The 25,028-nt window shown below is 41.9% G+C and overlaps 1 protein-coding gene across 1 annotated transcript; it reads left to right on the top strand.

The window, feature by feature from the left end:
- Positions 1-500: 500 nt before the first annotated feature.
- nt5c1aa (5'-nucleotidase, cytosolic IAa) lies at positions 501-23,289 on the top strand. The gene is made up of 7 exons (XM_035183189.2): positions 501-1,125; positions 4,012-4,056; positions 9,571-9,738; positions 9,849-9,978; positions 13,915-14,037; positions 18,660-18,844; positions 19,330-23,289. Exons 1-7 carry the CDS (start codon positions 970-972, stop codon positions 19,684-19,686), a joined length of 1,164 nt encoding a protein of 387 aa, XP_035039080.1. The 5' UTR covers positions 501-969; the 3' UTR covers positions 19,687-23,289.
- The last annotated feature ends 1,739 nt before the right edge of the window (positions 23,290-25,028 follow it).

Raw genomic sequence — 25,028 nt, 5'->3', positions numbered from 1 at the left:
TCCTCTCCGCACCGCCTGCCTCGCTCAATCCCACTCACTCTTAGCTTTAACAGCCTCACAGTTTTAAACTTAATGATTCATGTTACTTTTGCTGATACTGTGTTATAGAAGACAAATGACTTGTTGTCGCATATCCCAGATATTTTTATTTAGAGGTAAAATAAAGACAAATTCTGCCACTTTGAGTTGAAATATTCATAATTTATCATCATTTTTATTTCTAAATTATGTTTTTTATTTAGGTGTTATAACAGTACCTAGTTAGTGCCTCTAAATTAAATGGCTGATCATGTTGGCTATTTGTTGTTAAGTGTGTGACTGGTTGTCCCATGAGCCTCTTCGGCAAATTGCACCGTCAACAGAGGACAGCGGGGGGGGTGGGGGCAGGGTCACGCTGAATAAGGAAGCAGGGCTGTGATTGGTCAGAGGCAGGAGGGGGATTGGACGAAGCTGAGCGAGTTATTGAATGGGGACCAAGAGGAATGGAGGGAGGGAGGGAGAGAAAGAGAGAGCGAGAGAGCGAGAGAGAGAGAGAGAGAGACAGAGATAGCAGCAGATGGATTGCTGCAGACTGACGAAGGGTGGACTGTATGTGTGACAGTGTGAGTGTGTGGATAACAGAGAAGTGTGTGTGTGTGTGTATAGGATCATGGCTGTGAATGAGTGAGTGTCTTTCATGTGCTCTGGTACTGGATGCAGAGTATCCTCCTGAGGAAAAAGGACACAGAGTGAACAGGAGGCTGAACACGCTCCACACTTCAGCTGCTTTCAGTGCAGGTGCAAGCTCAGCAAACTGTAGTGAGACTAGAAGGAGTTTCTCCATAGATGCTGGAGACTGTAGCAGGACACCTTGGTCCCATCTTGTTTTTACTTTTGCCTGAGAGGACAAGTTTGTCTTCATCAGCAGCCAGGACTGTTTGCGGTTTGCACCTTTGGGAGCACGAGAAGACGCCATAGAGAAGATTCTCTATGATGAAGATGAGTCTGGACCCGGTGCAGGTGATCAGCGGACAGGTCAAGGAGCTCAGAGTTGCCCCCTCGTCCAACGGGGACAGCAGAGGATCATGGGAGGAGAAGGAAGCGTTTGAACAGGATAACTTGGGCCTCAGCACCAAGCCAAAACCAGTGAGTGTCACTGACTGTTTTCTGTGTCCATATGTCATAGTTAGTGTGAACGTTCCACCTCATCCGGGAGCGAGGGCCTCTTGTTGAAACAATTACCTGACGACAAGTTTCTCCCTCTCTCCTCTGGCCCTGCTCATCCTCCTCATTCAGTTGTTTACATTGTCCACGTGCAGATTTAAGCGTAGCTTATAACTAGGGGGCCAGTGGGAGGGAGGGTTGGGGTCAGGCAAGGTGAGACGGTGTCTGAGTCGTCCGGTTTGGAGTCGCACTTCTGCGATACCCCTCTCTGCGATTAAGAAATGGATTGAAGCAATAGTGTTAAAGTTTGAGAGCAGAGCAGATAAATGTGAATTCACGATCCTAAGTATTCTATTTTCACTGGAGTTTGGTTTAATGATTACACACTAGTTTGTTCTTAATACAATTCAGTTCAGTGGTTTTATTAGGGACAACTAATGACTAATAAAATGAATAAATGTATAAATAAATATAAAAATGTTAAATATATAAAAAATGTGTTGATAAATAGATGTATGTATTCTTTAAACAGACTAGGTGTTGTTCTATGAAGTGAACATTTTGATCATTCAAACTTCTGTGAAGCCACTTTCCTGCTGAGAAACTCAACTCCAGCCTGTGAAAGGTTATCGTGCATCTGATCTGATGATTAAAGAGAGAACCAGACTCACTGACTGGCAGAGTTCGCTGCTGTTTATAGCACCGCAGGATGTCAACATACTGCACAGGGCACAGGGCATTTTCCAGGGTGTTGGGGTGGGGGGGGGGGAGGCTGCTAAGCCTGACAGAGATCTATGACAGAGAACATTTTAAACTTAATGCACAAGAGAAAAGAGGGAGATATAAGAGGAAAAGAGCAAAGAGTAAAGAGTAAGGAGAAGACTGGTGAGGAGGGCAAACTGAGAGCAAGGTCTGAGAGCTAAATGTGGATAAAAGCAGAGTAATCTCTGCTGCTGGAGGATTAGTGTGACCACGCTGGTGTATTTTCAGACTGTAAATATCCATGATACCATGTCGCAGTCATACCCCTGATCTACTGCTTTACAATATTATAATAGAGATATGAGTCTAATGGAGAGCACAGATACATCTCTGGGTTAAAGTTGCTTTATTTAAAGACACATAACGGCATTAGGGTGGAGCACGTGATTATTCATCAGAGGTAATGGACCTGACAGATTACAGGGATTTTATTCTAATGAGATGGTTATATGACGGTTATAACTGAGCAGGATCCAGCTGTGGCCCTCATGACATCATAATTCTTTATTTTTCTTAGTGTGACGTATACACATATGATTCCTGGTTGTAAACATAAAACAGGCTGAAAATGTATACAGTATTAAGAGCGCTCTTATATTTATCTTTATTTCATCGTAGAATATTTGATTGACCCTTTGCTTTCTCAAAAAAAACCAAGAGACCGCATTCACCTCCTTTTATGTAATCATACATTTCCATGGATGAATGCCCTGTCATGAAAAACTGCCTCCCCCCCAAGAGGATGAATGTGAAAGATCAATAAGGAACAAAGGAAGGGAAGAAGGGGGAGGATTGGCAGAGGGGAGGCTGAGGATGTGAGCTGGCCGACGGGGATGCAGGTGATCCTGGAAATGAGGAGAACTGGTGTAAGGCAGGCCGACCATGAACTGAAGAGTGAATCATTGTTAACCTAAGTATGGCTAACATTCTAGTGCTGATACAATCTACCAACCATAGGTGTCTTTTCAGTACAATGGAGTATTAGGGCCAGTTTAAGGGAAACAAATCTGACATTTTGAGAATAAAAATGTAATATGTTGAGAAAAAGGTAATATATTTACAAGGATAAAGTCATAAATGTTTCACTTAATTGTCATTTCAGTACAATGGAGTATTATGGCCACTTCATAGTTAAGATTTCGAGAATAAAGTCGCAATATTATGAGAATAAAGTCGTAATTTTAAGAGAATAAGGTCGTAACTTAGGCTACGTGGAGAAATATCATAAGATCAGTCTGTCACCTGCATTAAAATGACGAATGAGCATTAAGTTAAGTTTCACTATAGTTTTCACTCCTAATATTAGTTTTTTGTTGTTAAATTAAAACTTTTTATTCTTTTAATAGTCTGACCTTTTCTGATTAAATTACGACTTTATTCTCCAAATATGACAACTTTCTTCTATATTACAACTTTATTCTTATATTATTACAAAGTTATTCTTGAAATCTCTTATTATATTTTTCTCCATATGGCCCATTTTATTTCAGTGGAAAGACAAACTGAATATATATATAGATATATATAATAAAACTAAATTAACTGAGCAATCATTTAGATGTGCTTTGTGTATTTGTGCGTGAAAATATATATATTTTCAGTATAGGCTCATAGTAGATGGATTCCAGGGAAACCGGGACATTAACATTGTTGTTACTGGCAGCGAGTTCCTTCACACTCCTGTGTTGCCATATCTGCTGAAGCCTCAACCTTTTACTCATCTATAAATATCAGTCCCACCACCTGCGCTCCCAGTGGAGACGAGGCTCATTGAGAGAGGACAGACAGTTAACACTACCAGTATCAGATCACAGCAGAGAAGTATGGATCAAGCCCAAAGTGTGTGAGGTGTTATTCATGGACTAAACTGACTCGAATGGATAAGCAGTCTGTATTTTCTGCTGTAAACGGAGCCCTTTAAAAAGTATATTTGACCAGACTGTGTCGCACCTCTACAGCTTTTAATAGCTTCTAAAGAATGTGTTGACATCTATGTGTCAGACGTTGCAAAGACAATAACAGGCCACAAATAATCCCGTAGGGGAAATGTAAAGATGTGGGGAATTCTTTCTGATGAATAAAAAAAACAACTGTCATTCTGCTAAGGTGACAGGGAGACGAGCCCGGAAGGTGGAGGGAGGCGTGTTCTTCGTAAGTATGCCCCATCATCACGTGTGGTCACTGGTTGTGTCCGTGTCGGCTGAACGACCATCACCGCCGCCCTTTCACCTTTGCTTAACCTCCCCCACCGTGCCTGCATGGTCACAGACCCACCCACTCTACTAACCCGCAGCCTGACCTGATGCTCCATCACATGTGCCGTCATGTTGATTTTTTCGCCCAATGGGCAGTCACTGAGCTGATGAATCAACTCCCTGCGTCCCAATCACCACTTCGCTCTTTGATCTCATGCTGCTGCCATTTTGGGGTTTTGAGACTGACTGCATGCGCTGCCACAGGGTGAAAGTAAATTTGTCTTATTGTGTGTCTGAGCCTAAATCCAAAACATAAATACATACTACAATGATATTTAAGTATTTTTTAAATTTCTAAAACCTGTTCTTGGACACATTTGTGGAAGAAAGGCTGAGGCTTTAAATTGGTGGGCGTTCCCCATGCAGCTGATTGGCATTTGAGGTCCGGCCTTGGAGACATGCTCCATAGTCATAGCTCTATTTATTCTATACAAACATTGATTCAAGATGTGTTTTTCTGTCTGTCCCTTTATAACAATATTTTTAAAGAACCATTGTGTCATGTTAGGTCAACTAGCTTCCACTCTAGTGATGCTAGAAATGTATTGTCCACCAAAGTGGAAAGATTGTCTTTGGCTCACCAATAAATGAGCAACAACATGAAGACAGATAATCATAAAAGCATGCAAAAAGATGTCTACCTACTGACGCCACCAACTTCTGTCTGTATATGGAATGCATGTCTTGCGAACCTCTCATCTAATTGGCTTCATATTTGACTTGTGGGTTGTTAATTGCCCGAGGATGTGCAGTGCCGAGTTTGGTGTGACATGTAATACGTTAGTAACAGACAGTCAGGATTCGGTAGCAGTCAGTGGGGGCAGGGCAGTGTGCCAACAGTCTGCAGACTGAGTTGAAAATGTCTTCTCCGATGTCCTGGGATAAACTATAGCAGCGGTCGACAGCTGGGTCAAACCGCCGCCAGATCATTTTGATAATATGATTATTTTTATTATCACCATATCAGAGATTCAGACACAGACACAAAGCACAGGTGCTGGTCTCTGTCATGGCAACAACATCCACAGAATCACTTCCTGTTTGGCAATTTGTCTTTGCAGTAAAAGCACTTTGTTTGTTTTGTTAGTGCAATGCTTTATATTGAACCGAATTACAGAGCTTTTATTTAGAAAAGTTGTGGACTTGAAAGTCTGACGATGGTGTTGATTGCTGAACAGACCTCTGAAATAGCTGACATGCAATGTATGAAAAAATAACTCTTATAATATATATAAACCACACATATGAACAATAAATAAAATTTAGTTTAATTTAATGAAAAACATTGACTATAAAATCTTCACTGCAGGTAAACCAGGCAAGATGAACACAAAGTTTTCTAACTTCACTGCGCACCATGTTGATAAGAAGCTCTGAACACAACGTCCATCACACAAACAATAAAAAGAGTCAGTAGCTCCAGAGCATTAACACAGGACAAGAGAACAGCCTATTACAAACAGGTTCAGAACGGGCATAATACTATTATAATAGTATAATATGATTTTCATATATACTTATATGCATGTATATACAGCAAAAATGCATTTGAATTTCAGTTAAACTAAAAATAGATATAATTAGTAAATATTGTCATGAAATGAGCAATAGATCTCAAGTTATTCTTCTCCCATTAGTGTTACACATTCCTGTTTGCATGAGTTGATTTAGTTCTGTCCTGAAGAGGACAACCTTTACTTGCAGCCTGGGGAGAAACTCTTTCTCTCTGGTGACAAAGTAAAGCTACATGCTTCTGTGTGTGTGTGGTAACCTTTACACACACACACACACACACACATGGTTATATGCACCATCAGTTTATTAGGTACAATAGCTAAACCTAATGCAGTCAGGTTTCAGATTTGATGGAACTGTGTCAGACAGTTGTTGATTAGTCGGATCAGTTCTGGAGGATGTAGGTTGTAGGGCTGATGAACTGTATTGCATTATGGTGCATTATTATGTTCACCTCATTCAAATCAATGAGGGTAGGCTTATTAATAGGTGGACCTCTTTGTATAACGAATTTCAGTGTAAAAATCTGTTCAGTTGAATTATTTTTCCATCTGATGTGGGTCAGGATTAATCCTGACAAGGCAACCTGTGTGTGCATGTGTGTGTGTGTGTGTAACAGGTAAGTAGGGGACATGTCAGCATGCAGCATAGTTGTGATGGAACTGGGCTAAATACAGAGACAATGGCTCAGTGAGCCCGTCGGCCTGTGGCCCAATTACCAGCACACAGCCGTCGAGGCAAAGACACAACATTCATGTGTCTTAATACACAAATCTCTGCCCCAAATGGGAACAAACACAAATTGCGTGTATGTGTGTGTGTGTATTATTTTGTGCATTTGTTCTCTTGCACTACAGGTTATCCATTGAAATAATGCAATCACATTTCAAGTAATAAAAAGTATTAATAATGATGATTAATAATGATCAATACAATCTCTATTATTAGATTTATTAGAGTGCAGAACGAAAGATAAGTTCACCAATATTACACGCATGCATTCACACACGTGGGCAAAGTTATGTGAACTTGTACAACCATCAAACACACACACACACACACACACTTTCACGTACACATTTCTCTGCTTTAAAGGGGACATAGCATGCCCATTTTACCACAAGTTGATATGGTTCCTTGGGGTCTTAATGAAATGTCTGTGACATACTTTGGTCAAAATACCACAAGGATCATATAAAACAGCTCCTTTTTACCCTGTATAAAACAGCCCTCCACAGAGCGACCTGTTTTGACTGCCTGTTCCTTTAAATGCTAATGAGCCAGCTCCCCCCTCCCCCCTCTCCCCCCATGATTTTAAACGATATAAATTACATATTTTATATGATATAAATTATCAAATATGCATCCCATACTTTGTATTCCCCTTGTTGTCCTGGAGTTTTAATTTTCCCAATCACATAATTAAATGTCCCCCTCTGCCCATCCACTACAAGCACACAAGCAGACAGACAGAGAGAGAAAGACAGGGGTGGGGGGCTATGAAGACCATCATTTACCCCCGAACCCCGACATTCAACGGGTACAACAACAAGCGGAGAAAGCAGAATCGCGGGCTGACCTTATATGTACAGTCTATGGGGCTGACCAGCGGAGAAATGCTCGTCCCGTGTGAACAGCCAGGCGGCTGCGTGCTGGAGAACGGCGCTGCGCTGCCTCGCAGCGGCACTTCCGCGTCCGGTGTACCCCGGCGGAACTACTGTAACCCGGCGGAACTACTGTAACCCGGCATACAGTAGAGCTGAACACTGCGGAAGTCTTCCACACAGCTGGCAGTGTGGAAGACCGCTGCGAGCAGCGCAGCGCCGCTCTCAGCGCGCAGCCGCCTGGCTGTTCCAAGGGACGAGCATTTCTCCGCTGGTCAGCCCCATAGACTGTATATATAAGGTCAGCCCGCGATTCTGCTTTCTCCGCTTGTTGTTGTACCCGTTGAATGTGGGGTCGGGGTTACAGTAGCGCTGAACACTGCGGAAGTCCTCCACACTGTTGGCTGTGTGGCGCTGACACAAATTCCAGCTCACGCACGGGAGAGCGAGCGGTCGCTCCCGAGCAGCTGCTGCAGCCTCCCAGTCCCAACGATCCACACAAATGCCACATGTGAGTGAATCGCGGGCTGACCAGCGGAGAAATGCTCGTCCCGTGTGAACAGCCCGGCTGCGTGCTTGGGAACGGCGGCGCTGCTCTCGCAGCCTCCGGTGTAAACCCGAAGTAACGAGTGTGGGGGGACGGGGACGGACGGGACGGGGTGGGCCAAGACCATGTAGGAGACTTCAGTGTATTGTTACGACACAATACCCAGGAAGCGCAATCGAGTCGCTCAAGCATGACGTTTCTGACTTAGAGGAACTATAACAAAACGCTGAGTGTTTTTCCCCAGAGTTTTTGGGTTGGTAGACATGCCAGATACCCACATTAACCTGTAGAAGCACTAACAAAGTGGAATTTGCATGCTATGTCCCCTTTAAATGAGTTGAAGCCCATCAGCTGAGTTCCGTTGCCCGCTGTGGGCACCAGTGTCGGGTGCCCCCGTAGGAATGCTGCCCTCCCCCCTCCAGACCCAACCACTGAAGCGTAAACACACACACTTCAGGAAACATGAGCACAACAATGGCACCATCACCAACTGTTCACAGAGGGTGTGTGGAGAAATAATCTCATAAATGAGGAGGGCATTGTCCTCTCACGCTTTTTTGTTTAGAGTTTAAATAAGTCCTTGTATGATCAGTACAGCAAACACAATTTCAATCCCCTGGTTACTTGGACACACGTTACTGTCAATTCTTCTATAACTGCTTATAACTTTTTTACCCATAGCTTTGTTTACATGTCTAAATGTACACGTAAAGCAAAGTGTATGTATAAAATAAGACTGTATGGTAGTGCCTGCTGTTTCATACACCAACAGAGGCTGAAATATTTGGGATATGAGATGCATCAGTTGTTTATTTGATTTATATTGTGCATGTAAGTAAGTAGCAGACATTGTATGAAAAAAATAATTTTAATTTAAGGTTTAAATAGAGTACTTAAATTAGGACAAATCATCTTCAATTATTTTCTGTTCTTTATCTATTCCTTTTTTTATATTTTTCAAAATTGTCTATGTGTAATTATGATTCTTTTATTTATTATTGTATTAATATTATTGTTATTATTATTATTTCAGTAATCTTTTAAGTAATTTAACATCTCAATACTATCATGTTATTCTAAAATATTGGTGGGAGGTTATAGTATTTTTACCTATAAGTAAATGGGATGGTTCAATAATAATAATAATAATTAATAAAAGCAGTTCTGAAGCATGGTCAAGTCATCAACAAGCCTTCCTCCTCGCAAATAATTTTCATACAGTCCCTCCGAGAGTTTAAAAGAAGCTATTAATAAAGTGTCTTCAGTTGTAGTGAATGAAACTGCTCACATTGCTGAATAGTTTTATTATCTAATACTTATAGATAACACCATTCTACTAATGATAGATCACTTGTACACAGTGATAGTGGAATGACATTACTAAACATAACAGGCATGACAAGGAGCAACATGTGTCAGGTTTCTGCATGTAGCCCAGCATGTATTGTGATGAGTTCTAATAAATCCTTTAACTGCATCTAAATAAAGTTTTAATGATGTTTCCCATGAGGTCTTTAAAAAAATAACAAGTGTCACAACAGCTCTTGCATGCAGTTGTAAAAAGGACATGTTTAAAGTATTTATAGCAGGGTTTCCTTTGAGGGTCACCAGAGGTTAAATAAAGAGTCATCATCTTTTACTAGTCGTCCCCCACATGTTTCCCAGTCATCGTTTCAGCGGCTCGTTCATCTTGCCTTATTTTCTGTCCTCAACATACTCTATCCTGTCTGTTTTTCCCCCGCAGCCGAAGCCAGAGAACGCAGTGACTATTGCTGTCTCCTCTCGCGTCATGTTTCGGACTGAGCGCGAGCAGAAGGTGTTTGAGCAGAAAGGAGTGGAGGAGTATCTGAGATACCAGATCGAGCACGAGAACGAGCCCTTCGCCCCTGGGCCTGCTCTCCCATTTGTCAAAGTAAAAGTCACACCAACACACCAATGCACTTAACAGACACAAACACGAACAGTGCAGACCATGACGGAGTCTGTACTGACTGGTGGTTTTCGACTTTTGTCTTCCGACAGGCTCTGGAGACAGTCAACGCTCGTCTGCGGGAGCTTTACCCACAAAGTGAAGAACTGTTCGACATTGTTTTGGTGACATACAACCACGCGCACGTAGGAATTCGACTCATCAACACAATCAACCATCACAGTAAGCCTGAGCCTCGGTTTCCCAGTGCAAAGAAAAGGTGCTTTGTTCCAACAATCTCTTTCAGAGTTAGACAACATGGCAATAAGACATCAGCCACAATATGAAGAACTGTAAAGTTTATGGCTTTGGCGACAGCCAGGGGCCTCGTCATGAGATACTATGTGGCAGACAGTAAAAGGGCCTTTAAATAACTTTCTGTCATGGAGAAATGACCATTGATTGGTTCATAACATATCAACTTTCAAGCTCCAACACACATAGTACGCATGAGCCTGACAAGCTCATTATCGCTCCATCAGACAAACTAGGCACAAAATCACTTCACAATCACAACAATAATTCCATTCATCAATCAATCATCATCACCATTTTACAAGTGCAGTGCATGTTCTACACATGCCAGACAGACATATATGGAGTTATTAAACAGATCAAATGCTCTGAACGATCTGTTTTATCTCTCCTTTCCATAAAGTGAATAATAGAATGTCTATTATCATTTTTAGAATAAGTCTACGTCAGAATTAGTCCTTGTCATTAGTGAGTCCTCCTCAAACAGTTCTACAATATACAGACACTTTTAATTGTTTGTGTGCTGGATGTTGTGTGCAGAGCTTTTTATAAACATTCTATGGTGCAGAGTGAAGTTAGAAAAATGTGTGTTCATCCTACCTGGTTTATCTGCAGTGAAGATTTTACATTCAGTGTTTTTCATAAAGTGAAACTGAATTTGCTTAATTACTGTTTGCGTGTGTGGCTTACCTGTAAAGTTTGAATGATTTACTTAACTTTTTCACACATTACATGTTGGCTATTTCAGACATCTGTTAAGCAATTGACACAATCTTTAGACCCAAGTCTCAACTTTTCAAAATAAAAGCTGTGTAATTCAGCTCAATATAATACCTGGTGATACAGGCACAGAGTAAGGAGACATTATCAAAAATCGATGAATCGCTTGGTACTGCAGCTTTGTTATTTTATGTTATCCAAGCTTACTTAAAGTTGACTTCTTTCTTTTTTTTTTAAATGAAGGTTCTTATGGAACAGTTATGTCGCACGAGCACACATAACACTGCTGGTTTAAGTGTTTATGATCATATTCTCCCATCCAGTTTGTTTTCATAGATCCCAAACTTTGCATGAGAAGCGGTACACCAGCTTTCAGACACAGTTTTGTGCCTACACAGCGGTTATAAGACCCCAGTTCTGTATCTGGATAAATTATAATCCAGAGTCTGACTTCGGTCATGGGAACCGAAATGTTATGTAATTATACTTTCAGTGAGTACAAGGTTTCCCACTGATGTTCCAGCCCAAACCATGAAATTAATTATGTCTGGCTTTTACTAAATGTCGCCGCGTCCATTTTTGTGTGTTTTTATTGAACCCTTTCCTGATGAAACATTAAGGAGAGAAAACAATATCCAGCACTAAAAGACTGATGCAATGAGATAATCCACGTCGGTCAGGATCCTGAAGCAGACGTGAGCTCAGCTGAGGGACAAACAAACAAGTGTATCAACAGCTGACTATAGGATCCTTCCCAGGGAAATCTTTAGACCCTGTGCTGTGGCGACATCTTCCTTCGCAGACCGCTTCCTGTTCCTCAGAGCTGCGGGCCGGGGTGAGCTCAGAGAGTACGTCCTCCGGGAGGCAGGAATAATCCAAGGGGCCCCAAACAAAAACAGGTCCGAGCGGGGCCGACAAAACAACGCACGGCCTTCCAGATGCTTCGTCGTTAGATCTCACTGGTGGCTCTCTGCATGAGGGGCCCCGACGCATTCAAACAGTCCCCTGACCTCTGCTTCTTTGCTGCAGAGCTGAAGGAAAACATGGTTCCTCTCATGTCACGGAGATTAGAGCTTGATGAGCATCATTCAGTCCTTGGTCTTCGCTGGTGACATAACTATAAGAAGTGATTGAGACTGAAATATCGACATGCTCCTTTGGCTTTTCACATTCAAAAGTGCAATGTGAAATACACGTCGAAATATTTAGCATCTACTCTTACTGGCTATTTATAACAGCAGCAGGATGGAGTGTAAAGTTTCCCTCCTTGCATTTGGATGACTCGGTACAACCCTGCTGTTCGCACATAGCCGTGAATGACAAACATAGGTGACCGCCAGAAATTCGATACATCTCTTTAGCATGTATATGATCATAGGACCCGAGGGCGGAGATGACTGACAGCTCCTGTAATGTTCGCCGTGTGAGGTAAATTGAGACTTCATGTTATGACATTATCGTTCTCGGTGGAAATCAGAAGTGCAGCCACGACATGACCTCAAATAAGCATCAGTATTCATAACATCTGACACCTGGCTGCCGGCAGAGGAAAGTATTAAACTGAACGATGAAAGCTTCACGTATGTGGACGAGACAGCGGCGGCGTCACAGTCCTGCTGAGTTCCTGCTCCCTGCCTCAGATCTTCAGAGCAAGCAAATAAATCATGCAAACATAACTGATATGAAAACATTTTTGCAGAGGAAGAAGAAAAAAGAAGACACAAAGACATCAAGGGTGAGGACATTTTCCGTCGGGTGACTCCCACGCTCCAGCACCCATGTTAGAGGCAGAGGACGCAGGGGGGGGGGGTACAGTACAGAGCCATGTAGGGGTTAAAACCCTACGAGGGCTTCACTACAAAGCTAAATAAACTGTTTGGGAAATCAAATGGTTCTTTGAATGATGGAGGGATAACCTAGGGGACGTAAAGCAACAGTGTCCCTCTGTTTGTTTTGCTTTCTGTCCGCCTCCAGCCTGTTTATGAGTCATATCAAACAGTATCTGTTTCTGCTTCAGCCTGCATCGTAGTTTTCACTCGAGTTCAGCACCACAGAAATCATCTGTCCGCACATATCACTGGCTCACGCTCATTTGGACACAGTTGAAACTTTGGTTAGCCACACATGCGTCTCAAGATCAGATCTCACCTCGTCGCTCTATATTCAAATAAACACGTACGTCGTTTCCGCTCGCAAAGATGCAGTGCATGATGGGAAGCAACAAAAAGAGGAAGAAATCACAATTACACAGACTGCGTGTTCAACAGGTATGACGGAAGGTCAAATGAAAAGACACTTCTGGTTGCATCATGGGAAGTGTAGGATTCATCTGTTTTGAGGAGTAAAAGTCAGGATATCTCGGCTTCGATTTTCATCATTCTTTATGATGACTTCCCTCATCTGCTGGTAAATTCAATGTCAACTTGTTCTTTTTTAGTATGAATTAAATCTTAGACAGGTTTCTTATCTACATTTTTGATTAAATGTTAAAGTTTGAAACTTGAATGTTCAAAAATTCAAAGGTAACTTTGAATAAATGCCATGGCCTTGTAGTTTCTTTTAGTTAATGATGAGAAAATAAATGTCCCAACCACTGACCTTCTCTTTCACTATATTACATATAATAAACTATATACTTCTGTCCCCTTTATAACAGCCCCTCGTTCTCTCTGTTCCCCTCATATATAACAGCTCGTTTAAAGAGAACTGAAATGATCTACATGATCTGTTGACCTAATGGTCCCCCTCTCTCGTCATGTCGCGTCTCTCTGCTTCGGACAGAATTAAGAGACGGAGCCTGCCCTCTGCCAAAATGCAAACAGACACTTTCCCACCAGTCTTAATTCCTCCTGGCCCTCATTTGTACAGCCCTGCCCCTCCCCTTCCCCCCTCTGGTCCACTTTATCCGTGCTTGTAAGTTTATCCTGTCACCCTGTCTGTACCCCTTCACCCCTCCACTTCAGCTCCCGAGACTCCTGAACCTACGTATCACGAATTCCAACAGCTTCAAAGCCTCAGTCTCCAGTAGAAATGAGGATCTTAACATCAGCCTAATAAACACTGTAATGGATCTGTGACGCAGAGAAAATTCTGACATTTAAAACTGAGTGATGTACCTGCTGCTGTTTGTTTCTCTGTCCTCAGACCTGTTCATCGAGAGGTTTTGTATGACGGGGGGAAGCAGTCCTATCGGCTACCTGAAGGCCTGGCAGACCAACCTCTACCTGTCCGCTGACGCCGACAAGGTCAGGGAGGCACTGGCTGAAGGTGAGCACGCACGCACACACGCTTCGGAATGAAAGATGGCAACTTACAGTATAGTCACTGTTAGAAATGTCATCTCTTATTCTGGTTTTAACCATGATATGATGGCTGTGTGGGACATGAGAAAATGATCATTGATGTTCCTATAAAAAGATGTTTTAAATGTGGTTTCACAAAGGGACAGTATGTGAGGTGTTTGCTCTCTGAGTGCTGTTCTATTTATCAAATGTAGATGAATTACTCTTAAGGATTAGCTAAGATAAGTAAAAAGTAAAAGTACAACAGACTCACTTTTATCAATTAAAGGGCCCATATTGTGTAACATACATTTTCTGGGCTTTTACTATCCGTAACGACTTGAAGGGGGTCAGTAGGGAACCTCAAAGTATGAAGACAGTCACTCCACGGACTGTTTCACTCAGTCCATTCTAAGAAATATGTTATAGAAACGCCTCATTTCGTACTTCCTCCCCCGTATGAGTCATATGGGGTCGCACTCGTCTCTCCAGCCTCCTGACCCACCACCCCCGCTCCCCACCACCACCCCTCCACACTGAACATGACACCAAGCAGACTTGTTGCTGAGCTAGCAGCTTGTTAGCTACCACAGGCTAACTACAACAAACAACACCGAAGAAACACTGCAGCGTGGAGGGATGCAAGGAAGAGAATGTGTCCGTGCACATTCCTCCTAAGAACGTTACTGTTCGAGACCAGCGGTTACGCTTTATTTCTTCTGACGTGCCGTGTCGCTGTGCTCAGTACGGAATAACGCAGACATGCTAAAATTTGAACAAACATGAGGACGTTGTAACCGACTGTAAATATGTGGCTGGTCTTCTGTAGCGGTATCCAAACATAGCGTGACTTTCAGCCAGAGATCGTCAAATCCGCCAGAATGAGACCGGTGATAGGCCTGGTTGCGTGTCCCTCAAAGTGCAGTCAGCCAATCAGAGGATGGGGCTCAAGAGGCAGGTGAAAACAGCCTGTTCTGTCTGCAGCTCCAGAGAGAGGCAGGAGAGAGGACATGGAAATACACATTGCAGCAGTTTGTTCGACTATAAACCACTGATATATCATCTTCGGGGAACCAATACCTCAAATTAAATCCCAGAAAGGTGTCAAATATGGGGCCTTTAAGAATGGCTTTCAAGTGACGGCTGTGACATTAGTTATGTCAGGATTTGCTCATATGCAGGGCAATACGTCCTCTCAATTATGATCTTCTTCAAAAGCTCAAGTGTTTAAGCTAAATGTTCCCCTGTTTGTTTAATACATGCAAAAATTCGACACGCAACACATTATTTCTGTACCAGCTGGGTTGGTTTCAAATATGATTGTCCCTCAGAATCTGCACATCAAATGAACTGAGGGGAGCTCTTTTAATGCAAATGTGGAGACATACATTTGCTTTACATACTGTACATGCTCTAATCCATCCAGCATGTCTAGTTTTACTGTTGTCCTTGTTATTTGGTCATTGTGTGCAGAATAATTTAAAATGCAAGCTGTGAGCTGGTCATCAGATTTCTGATGAATAGAATAAAATAAAAAGTCTGGATGTCCCTTTAAACGTCAATTTAAATGGACATAAGTATAAAGATAAAATTCTTGCACGCACTCTGACTCACATTAAGTGTGTCTCAACGTGCAGGGGGTATAGGTTGTGAATTATCCCTCTCCTGTTTGCATAATAAGTACCAGTGACTGACATCTTCTCCAATGCTATCGTGACATTACCATAAATCAGCATATTTATTTTCCCTTCTTTGTATTTGCTTGATGGATTCCTGCGTGCTACACAGGATATCAAGTCCTACACTCAGAGGGAGAGCAGGAGGCAGAACGATCCCATTTGCTCAGACTGAGGCTCTGAATATGTAGGATTATTTGAAGACACATGGATATGCTTCAGAAGGTTTTATATTTGTACAGTGCAGCACATTTCATGCTGCCTTCTTGTTGCTTTCAAAAAGGAATAGGAAAGAGTGAGATACGGAGACGGACAAAGCTGAAAAAAAGCATGTAAACAAAAAAGGATGAAACCAGTTACAGACTGATGATGCAAACTGAACAACAGTGTTGTGCAGCATTTTACACTGCAGGCCAATAGGTGTGAGACACCATATCTCATGGCATGTCTGTTTTAACATTCCTGAAAAAGTGCAGTACCAGGTTTTGTGCAATTGGTCATACGATACGTTAAATATAAATAAACTTTATTCAACACACGATCAGCACACTGTAGGGCGGTGGGTCAGTGTGCTATCAGCCTTTGGGCCGAGTTAAACATGTCTTCTTCTCCGTACTCTGATAAACGTCAGCAGCCGTCTGTAGCTGGGACAAACCGCAGGTCAAAATCCCCCCGAGATCATTTTATAATTTCGTTTTTTTAAATTCACCATCAGACTTGCACAGACATTCATGGGAGTCACGGAAGCTGATTTCCATCATAATTACTTCCTCTTTCCCTTCCTCTTTCTCCAGAGTAAATTCACATCATTCTTTTGTTGCTGCAAAGCTTTAAATCAATTTGAATTACAGAGCTTTTACTTTGTAAAGTTGTGAACTTAAAAAAATAACACCAGTTCTGTAAATCACTCAAACTCAGAACAGTAATAAAGCAAATTCAGTTTCATTTTATTTTAACATCGAAAATAGAATTTTCACTGCAGATAAACCAGGTAGGATGAACACAAAGTTCTCTAACTTCACTCTGCACCACAGACTACAGAGCATTAACACAGGGCAAGTTAACAGCCCATTCCAAACAGGTTTAGAATGGACACTGCACTAGTATGTTCAAATGTTCCATGAATAGCAATTTAGTTTTTGAACAGCAATGTTAAGGCATTGACAATTATATTTATATTTATTATACGTATATATTATATTGTTTGTTCTTTGTTGGTGTTTTTATTGTGTTATATGGTCAAATAAATGTAATGTCCTCATATGAGGAAATACTGTAATGCCAAAAATGACCTGTTCAAACACAAAGCTTTTTATTCGAGTTTTTATACTTTTATACTATTAATCACAGATACGTAGAAGAAATAAAAAATGCATGCTGAAACAAAAGCTCTGTTTCAGTGGGTCAAAATAGGATTGGACTTGGTCTGCTGACCCATATTCAATATGTTCTAGATTTTCACTGTCTAGCAACATGTATAGAACACAAAATACAAAATACATCTGCTAATCTGTGCAGTGGCCTGAGGGGAAACAAACTGCGCCTCTAACTAATCACAGCGTGACCACAAACCTCTCAAGGTGACTTCAAGGACACTCTTCATGTGACTTACAAGCTTAATGTCACTAATGCAGAGAGGCGCACGCACGCACGCACGCACGCACACACACACAAAGTGAAGTACCCTTGACATTTTATTTGAAAGGTCTATCTAATTAGTTATAAAGCCATGAGTCAATACTTTGTGTACGCTGCTGAAGGCCTCCACAAGTGTTTCTTTTTTTAAGAGCACTGCAGCTGTAACGACGTCAGTGAAAACCTTCCCCTGATTTGTTCCAGTTACTGTAAGGAAGTGAAGAGAAAGGGCAGGCTGCTTTCACTGCACATGAGCGAGTATAATGCTTCTCTCCCCTCGTCTCTGATCCAACCAGCTTGTAAAGTACAGTCTCATCTTCACCTCGGCAAGGGAGGTCGTGTTTTTCGCCCCTGGTTGTTGTTTTTTTTTTTGCCAGGGTTCAACAAATACAACAAGACAGGTGTCCATGAAACTTCTGAGGATGCAACATGGGGCGAGAATTACAGTTTGAAGTGGTTTTTACTTTCCTTTACATTTTTATATGCACTTTTTTTTACATTTACACAGATTTCCCAAGGAATCATTTATGTATATTAATATAAAAGATCAGGCATATTAAGAGGACAGACTTCCATGAGTGTGTGCAGCTTGATTGAATTTAGGTGGTCTGCTGGGCTTTGGCAGAGGTATGTACTCACTGAGGGACATTCTAGTTGTAAAATAAATACTTGATGCTTCAATGTAATTATTATCTGATCAGTGCTGCTCTGCTGGTCTCTATTTTTCCTTCAGGGCCAAGTATCCAGCTGCTGCAGTGCAGGGTGAACAGGAAGGAGGTCTAACTTTCAGATATAGTCAGAGATATGGTTATGGTTACGGTTGGGTTGATTGGACACTCCTTTGCTGCTATGACTGCTGCAAATAAGAATAGCTGTAGTTTGAAAGGTGTGTGAGGCTCTTCTGAACAGAGCATAACTGAGAGAATATCAAGAACACCCTCTGCTGGACCAGAAGGCAAACTACTTCAAACCAAATTTTGAATTCACATAAGTTATTACAGTTAGAATAAAGAAAATAAAAAAATATTTTCCACACATCAGAACTATAACTATATTAATTTAAATCAAAAACTGTCAACCCTATTTGATTTAGTCAAGAGAAATGAAGCAAAGTAACGTGCAATGTACATGTGAATGTCTGCAGGTATTCAAGTATCTATGGCTTTAGTTTAAAGTGAACCAAATTAGGTGGAGGTAGAGTAAATTAAAGGGAAGTAATGTGAAAGTAAAACAAGAAGCCAAAGTCAAAGTTTCTTGTAACCCATTGTTACCTCTGTGTGTGTGTGTCTGTGTTCAGGCATCGCAGCAGCCACCATGTTCATGCCAGGGAAGCTGACGGAGGTATCGGAGTCCCAGCTGAGGGTGGCGTTTGACGGGGACGCCGTCCTCTTCTCTGATGAGTCAGAGCGCATCTTCAAGGCCCACGGGCTGGACAAGTTCTTCGAACACGAGAGGGAGAATGAGGACACGCTGTTGGATCATGTGTGTAGTTTTAACTGGACATTTTTCCCTTGAATAGTAGCTTATGTGCTGTGACAATGGATTTATTATACCAGCTCAGACTAAATAATCATAGTGCAGTTTGCATTTCACTCTGAAGTTTGTTTTAAACCCGAATCTTCTTTGCAGCCTTAAACTGCCATGCAGCTTTAATCACCTGCAAAGGATTATCCAGATGTTGATGATATAAAATCCATTTCATTTTCTGATTATTCGATGAATAAATTATGCAGATTAATGTGATAATAGTTTCAAAAGTGACTGGGAGCCAGACTGTTAGTGTGTCATTCTGTCAGACAACCTGCAATTTTTCAAATTGGCTGCGACCTGTGCAGTCTTCACACTGTGCTCCATTAAACTAAAAATGATGATATAAAACATAAAAAATACACAAAACGCAAGACACTCAAACACTAGAGAACACACAATCTCACCAGTGCTCATCGTAAACTGTTCCTCTCTGGCAGGGTCCCCTGAAGGGCTTTCTGGAGGCACTGGGGAAGCTCCAAAAAAAGTTTTACGCCAAAGGCCAACGCATGTCCTGCCCCATCCGGACCTACCTGGTGACGGCTCGCAGCGCGGCCAGCTCTGGGATTCGGGCGCTGAAGACGCTCCGGGCGTGGGGCCTGGAGATCGACGAGGCCCTGTTTCTGGCGGGAGCGCCGAAGGGCCCGATGCTGGAGAAGATCAGGCCTCACATCTACTTCGACGATCAGATGTTTCACGTGGAGGGAGCGGCAGAGATGGGCACCGTCGCTGCCCACGTGCCCTACGGCATTGCACAGAAACACAACGCCAAACAGAAACCCGGTGTGGGGAAGTAGACAGCAGGACTTCAGGATTCAGCTGGAAACGGAACAAGAGAAGAAGGATTGAGTGGAGGACGTCTGGAGAGGTCGGAAAGATGAACTTTTACTGTAATATTGTATGTGGAAATGTATCATTTCCACATTGTAGGAATTGTATTTTAAGTGTCTTTTATCACTGTGGAAACTGTTTTAGCGTATAATCTTAGTCCAGGTAGAGGTCTGGTACCTGATGTGACATTTTTAAGTGTTTTGTGTGAACTTGATTCATATGCAGGGGTGCATATAACTTTTTTGGTCGGGTTCACGAGAGATCAGCAGAGAGATGTTGCTTGGTGCCGACATTTTAAAGTGGAACTATGACCCTACAAGCTCCTGACTGCTGTGTTCATGTGATGACCAGAAACTCAAAATCTGATTCAGCTGGGATCACACCAAACAATGGAAGTAAAATTAAACCTATCAAAAGGTGCTTAACCCCCAAGGGAATACTTGGAAAATAGATAAATGGCTGAAAAGCTAGTCTAAAGGTGGAATAAAGACAAACTGGCAACAGGCCTTCTGCTGTCTCCCTGATTATGGTCAAACATTTTCTACAAGTGGCAAAAAGGTGAGAGTCCGACAGGCAGGATCTGCACTTGTAACTTTGTGTCTTGGACTACAAACAGACTTCCTGAATGTTGGAGGAACAATCTGAATTTGCTGGTTTTCACTATGTTGGCCAAGTCCTACACAGAAGAGGCTGCAAAACGTTTCCTGATTCCTGATTTAAACGCATCCAGTCACTGACAGTGGAGTCTCTGTCAGCAGAAAAGCTGGCCTCGGGTTCCTGAAGGATGAAATGTTGAGTTGCTAAAATCTGTGGAGGTCTAGCCTTTTACTTTTGAGGGATAAAAATAAAAAATGTATCAGATTAATTAATGCATTTAATTTGCATAGCCTTATTCACAAATCACAAGTTTTTCTCATAGGGCTTAACAAGGTGGAACATCCTCTGCCTTCAACCCTAGGGTGAGGAAAAACTACCGCAAAAAACGTTTTGACAGGGAAAAAAAAAAGAGGGAGTTACAAGTGAGGGATCCCTTTCTCCGAATGGACAGAAGTGCAACAGATGTCATGTGTAACAGAGCACTTCAACAAAAACAACCATATTTACAACACTCGTTGGGAAAAAAAATTGTTGAGCATAATTAGAGAGGTATCAATGTAAAAAGTATTTATACAAAGGAAAAGTCTGACAGCTGAAAGGAGCAGCACTGACAAGTGTAATGATAGAGGTACTGTCAGTAATGGTAGTACATGTCAGTAGTCATATTGTATATCTAAGCAATCTAGCTAGTAATCATAATCCATGATCAGATGACAGACCTGCAACGTTGAAGCACAAGGACTCCGGGGAAGAAGTCAAGTCAATAATGAAAGGATTCATATCTAATTTTAAGCTCATGAATTGGTCCTCTCAGTTGACCAGCCTTGTCCCTGTCAGCTGCATTGTTTTTCCTGTACTTGTGTCATCCAGTGGGAACCATCAGCTCATCTTTGCTGGGAGCAGAAGAGGGAGACCATATTAAATCTTTCCCAGTTCCACAAAGGCATGTTCTGTTAATGCTCCAGTTATGTGCCCCCCTGAATATGTCTTCACAGGATTTTCAAAGGTGCTTGATTGCCATGGCAACCTGAACGTCTTTCTCTCACTACCGCATGCATTCATGAAGAAGAAGCCCCTTCAGCTGGAGGATACAGAGTGAATGGATTCGCTTTTTAGGTAAAGCACAGACCCGACTCTGTCAGTGAATGGGCCATAAGCACAACACAGAGACACCATAAGGTGTGATGTGCATGAGAGTAACTCACAGTTTATGTGTAATTCATTTCAGATTGACTTCATGAGAATGTGACATGGTTTGCTACTATGCAAAATGTATTTTAACGTATATTACCGCAGATAGAGATATGATTTACCATTGTGTTTGTCCAAAACAAACACAGGAAGCCATACATTTCAGTTGGGGCCTTAGTTTCAAGTGAGACACGAGATTTGAACCAGACCTGGTCGGTGCAGCACTTGAACTGTGGGATGCACCAAAACTCAGCGCAGAAATTAATGGTCACCACAATGAAACCTCCAAAATCCATGATTGATTTCCATCACCATTAAGGTTAGTTTCCTCAAAGGCCACCGGAGCCTGTACACCAGAGGTCAATACAGGACACAGCAGCCTGATCAAGGTGGAGTGAATTCTGATAATTCTGTTCTGAAATGGAATGAAATGTTTGATAAGAACCGGCTCAGGCCAAAATGGAAGGTGACAACCCCAGTATCAAATGTATGGAGTAGACTGTGTATATACAGTAGGGGGGGGGGAACAGGGTAAGATGAGCCACTTTTTGCATTTGGTGATTTTACTGCAAAACAGAAGTGTATTTGTTTCAAACAACAGTTACTATGAATACCTCAGGTTGTTGTGTACCCATGGGAATTAAAACAAGTTATCTAATTATTACGGTTTCAGAACAATGAACCATCAACCTTTGGCACAACTAGCTCCAAGGTGGGGGTAAAATGATCATAGCGATGGGGTAAACTGAGCCCTCTATGGGTAAATGGTGCCACTATTAAAAAATGACACAAAATCAAACAATTTTGAGATCATTTTCAACTTTGATATTGCCATCAATTTAACAAAGGGAAAAATGTTTACTTAAAGTTAAACCATATATTTGTTTACTGTTGTTCAACGTGTTGCTCAAACATTTGAGCGACGGATTAAACTTAGATCTTTGTGTGTAAGAAAGAATGTATGTGTACATGTACTTTTGTGTATGTGCAGCATGTTTGTACATGAACATTGTAACACTTGTAACAGTGATCGAACATCAACATGAACTTGTAAAAGTGACACAGAAAGAGTTAGTGTACGTATATGTATGCATGTCTATGTGTCTATGTGTCTATGTGTGTGTGTGTGTGTGTGTGTATGAACGCAGTGAACAATGACTGACCATTGGTTCAATTTACCCCCACATCACTGGCTCGTTTTACCCCACAACCACCAATTTAACAAAACTGTTTCACACAGCAGCCCAGATCAACAGTTATGTTAACTTAATATCCTTGTTTTGTATCTTACATTGACTAAATGTCATATACATCTATATAAATGTATATACAAGACTGATAACATGATGATGTCACTTTGCATGACAAAAATCTGTTTTTTGCACTGGTTTGTCTACCACTCTCTCCATGTGCTTGACTCAAAGATGGACTACACTTCCTTCATTTGTGGTCACATGATTACTTTTTTCATGGTGACCTAGATACAGGGGGTGGCTCATCTTACCCACTGGCTCGTCTTCTCCCCTACTTTTACAGCCAATCGGTGGGGCAACCTGGGAGTTCAGGGCCTTGCCCAAAGACACTTCGGCATACGGACTGGAAGAGCTGGGGTTTCGAACCTCCGACCCTCTGGTGGACAACCCGCTGTATCTCCTGAGCCACAGTTGCCCCTTACTGTCCAGGGGCCTTTAGCATGGTTTGCCTTGTATGAAAATCAACTAAGAAGGGAATTAAAGCCTGTGTGAAAGGAGTTATGATCCATTAAATGTGCATGAAGCATCGATCGTTAAAGACTTAATGATTCTACTGCCCCCTCCTGTTTGCTGAGGCTAGTACAAACTCTGCTTAGGTGCTGATCAATGGTGTGAAAAACCACTTTAACTCCATCTGGCAATCAATACCCAATCGGTAATCAATAACTCATTCCGGTCACAGTGTGACTTATGTTGGACTGGAAAATACAAATTTGTTGTCCTTTGACAATAATGGCCTTTTGTAAATGTCAATCCAGTTGAAGTTGCTCTGTCACCGCTGGCAAGTCGCTGCGGATCTTCCACCTGGTTTGTCATTATTAAACATGATTACATCCCATCAGGCTGCAGAGGAACCCGGAGCTCAGGAAAATGACAAGGTTTCATTTCACATCCAAAACATGGACACAAAAACAGATTTGTCTTTTGGCCTAAAATTTTGTTGAGCTGAGTTATCGGAGGATGAAAGTTCAGCGGGATGAACTAATCAGTCAGGACAGTTTGGACAATCAGGAGCAGATTAACACAGGAGAAGCAGTGTTTACACATTTTAAGTGCAGGTTTAAGACGACTACAGATCCTTAAACAAAGGCATTGCAATGAGAAAATGTAAATGAACAATGTGATCAATAAATAAAGACAATAACTATCATACTCAGCCACAGACTGAAAGACTTCTATAGCCAAGGCCCAACGGTCACCTTATGAAACCACAGATCTGGCATTTTATTTTGGATCTGCACCGAATCACGCAGACTCATAAATATCAGTCCCCCAAACATGCCAGATTTTTCATGATCAAAGAATCAGTCTCTGAAAAAATCAATGAAAATGTTTGTCCCTGACCTATGACACATCCTTGCATCATCATCAGGGTAATCCACCCGGAATGAATTAGTGTAATACATATGAAAGAGGTAAATGATCTGCATTTATATATCCAGTTTTGATGACCAGTACGGTTTTTGCCATTCACCCATTCACAAACACAATCATGCAGTGCATCTATGTGCAGGACGTTCTCTATCACAGACAGCACAGCACACTTGGGCAATTTGGACAGTATCTTGCCCAAGGACACTTCAGCAAGCAGAATGGTACGACTGGGATCAAACCGCACACTTTATGTTTAGTGGACGACCCGCTCTTCTTCCTGAGCCCCAGCCGCAAAACAAACAAACAGACAAACAAAAGAAACCATTAAAAAAACATGCAAATTTAACACATTACTCCGGCATGGAGACTCAGTGCCATGCACTTCTTCACTCCACCATGGGGTAGCAGCACTAGATTGAGAAATGTCCTGCTGCTGCTGCCGCTCCTCTGTCAGTGTTTGTTGATTTGATTTAATTAAGATGAAAAATGTGAAGAAAATCATCATTAATCCAAGAGCTGCATGTTTACTGCCGTTACCTTTAATAATGATCAATTATATCTGGATAGGTTTCTTTCCCTCCATCCTAATTTCGTATTACTCCTTCCTTTTGTCACATCTCTTTCCACATCGTTTCCCCTGTTCACTCTCTTCCCAGCGAGCAGAATCATATTACTACCCACACTTTCCTTCCCACTTTCACATCTCTCTGACAAATGAGTTCATATTCCCAATCATTCCCGGCTGAATTGAATCTTCCCAGCAGAGTCTGTGTGATAAAAGCCAGAAAGCGGCAACATCCAGCGCTGGTCTAACTGGCGCCATTATGCTAACAACACCGCAGGGATGGGCCCTGCTGGTAAACGCTGATTGATTGACAATTCATGAGGATTTT

Source organism: Hippoglossus stenolepis, chromosome 17 (genome assembly GCF_022539355.2).
Source record: "Hippoglossus stenolepis isolate QCI-W04-F060 chromosome 17, HSTE1.2, whole genome shotgun sequence".
Lineage (NCBI taxonomy): Eukaryota > Metazoa > Chordata > Actinopteri > Pleuronectiformes > Pleuronectidae > Hippoglossus > Hippoglossus stenolepis.
This window is presented reverse-complemented; position numbering and strand designations above follow the sequence as displayed.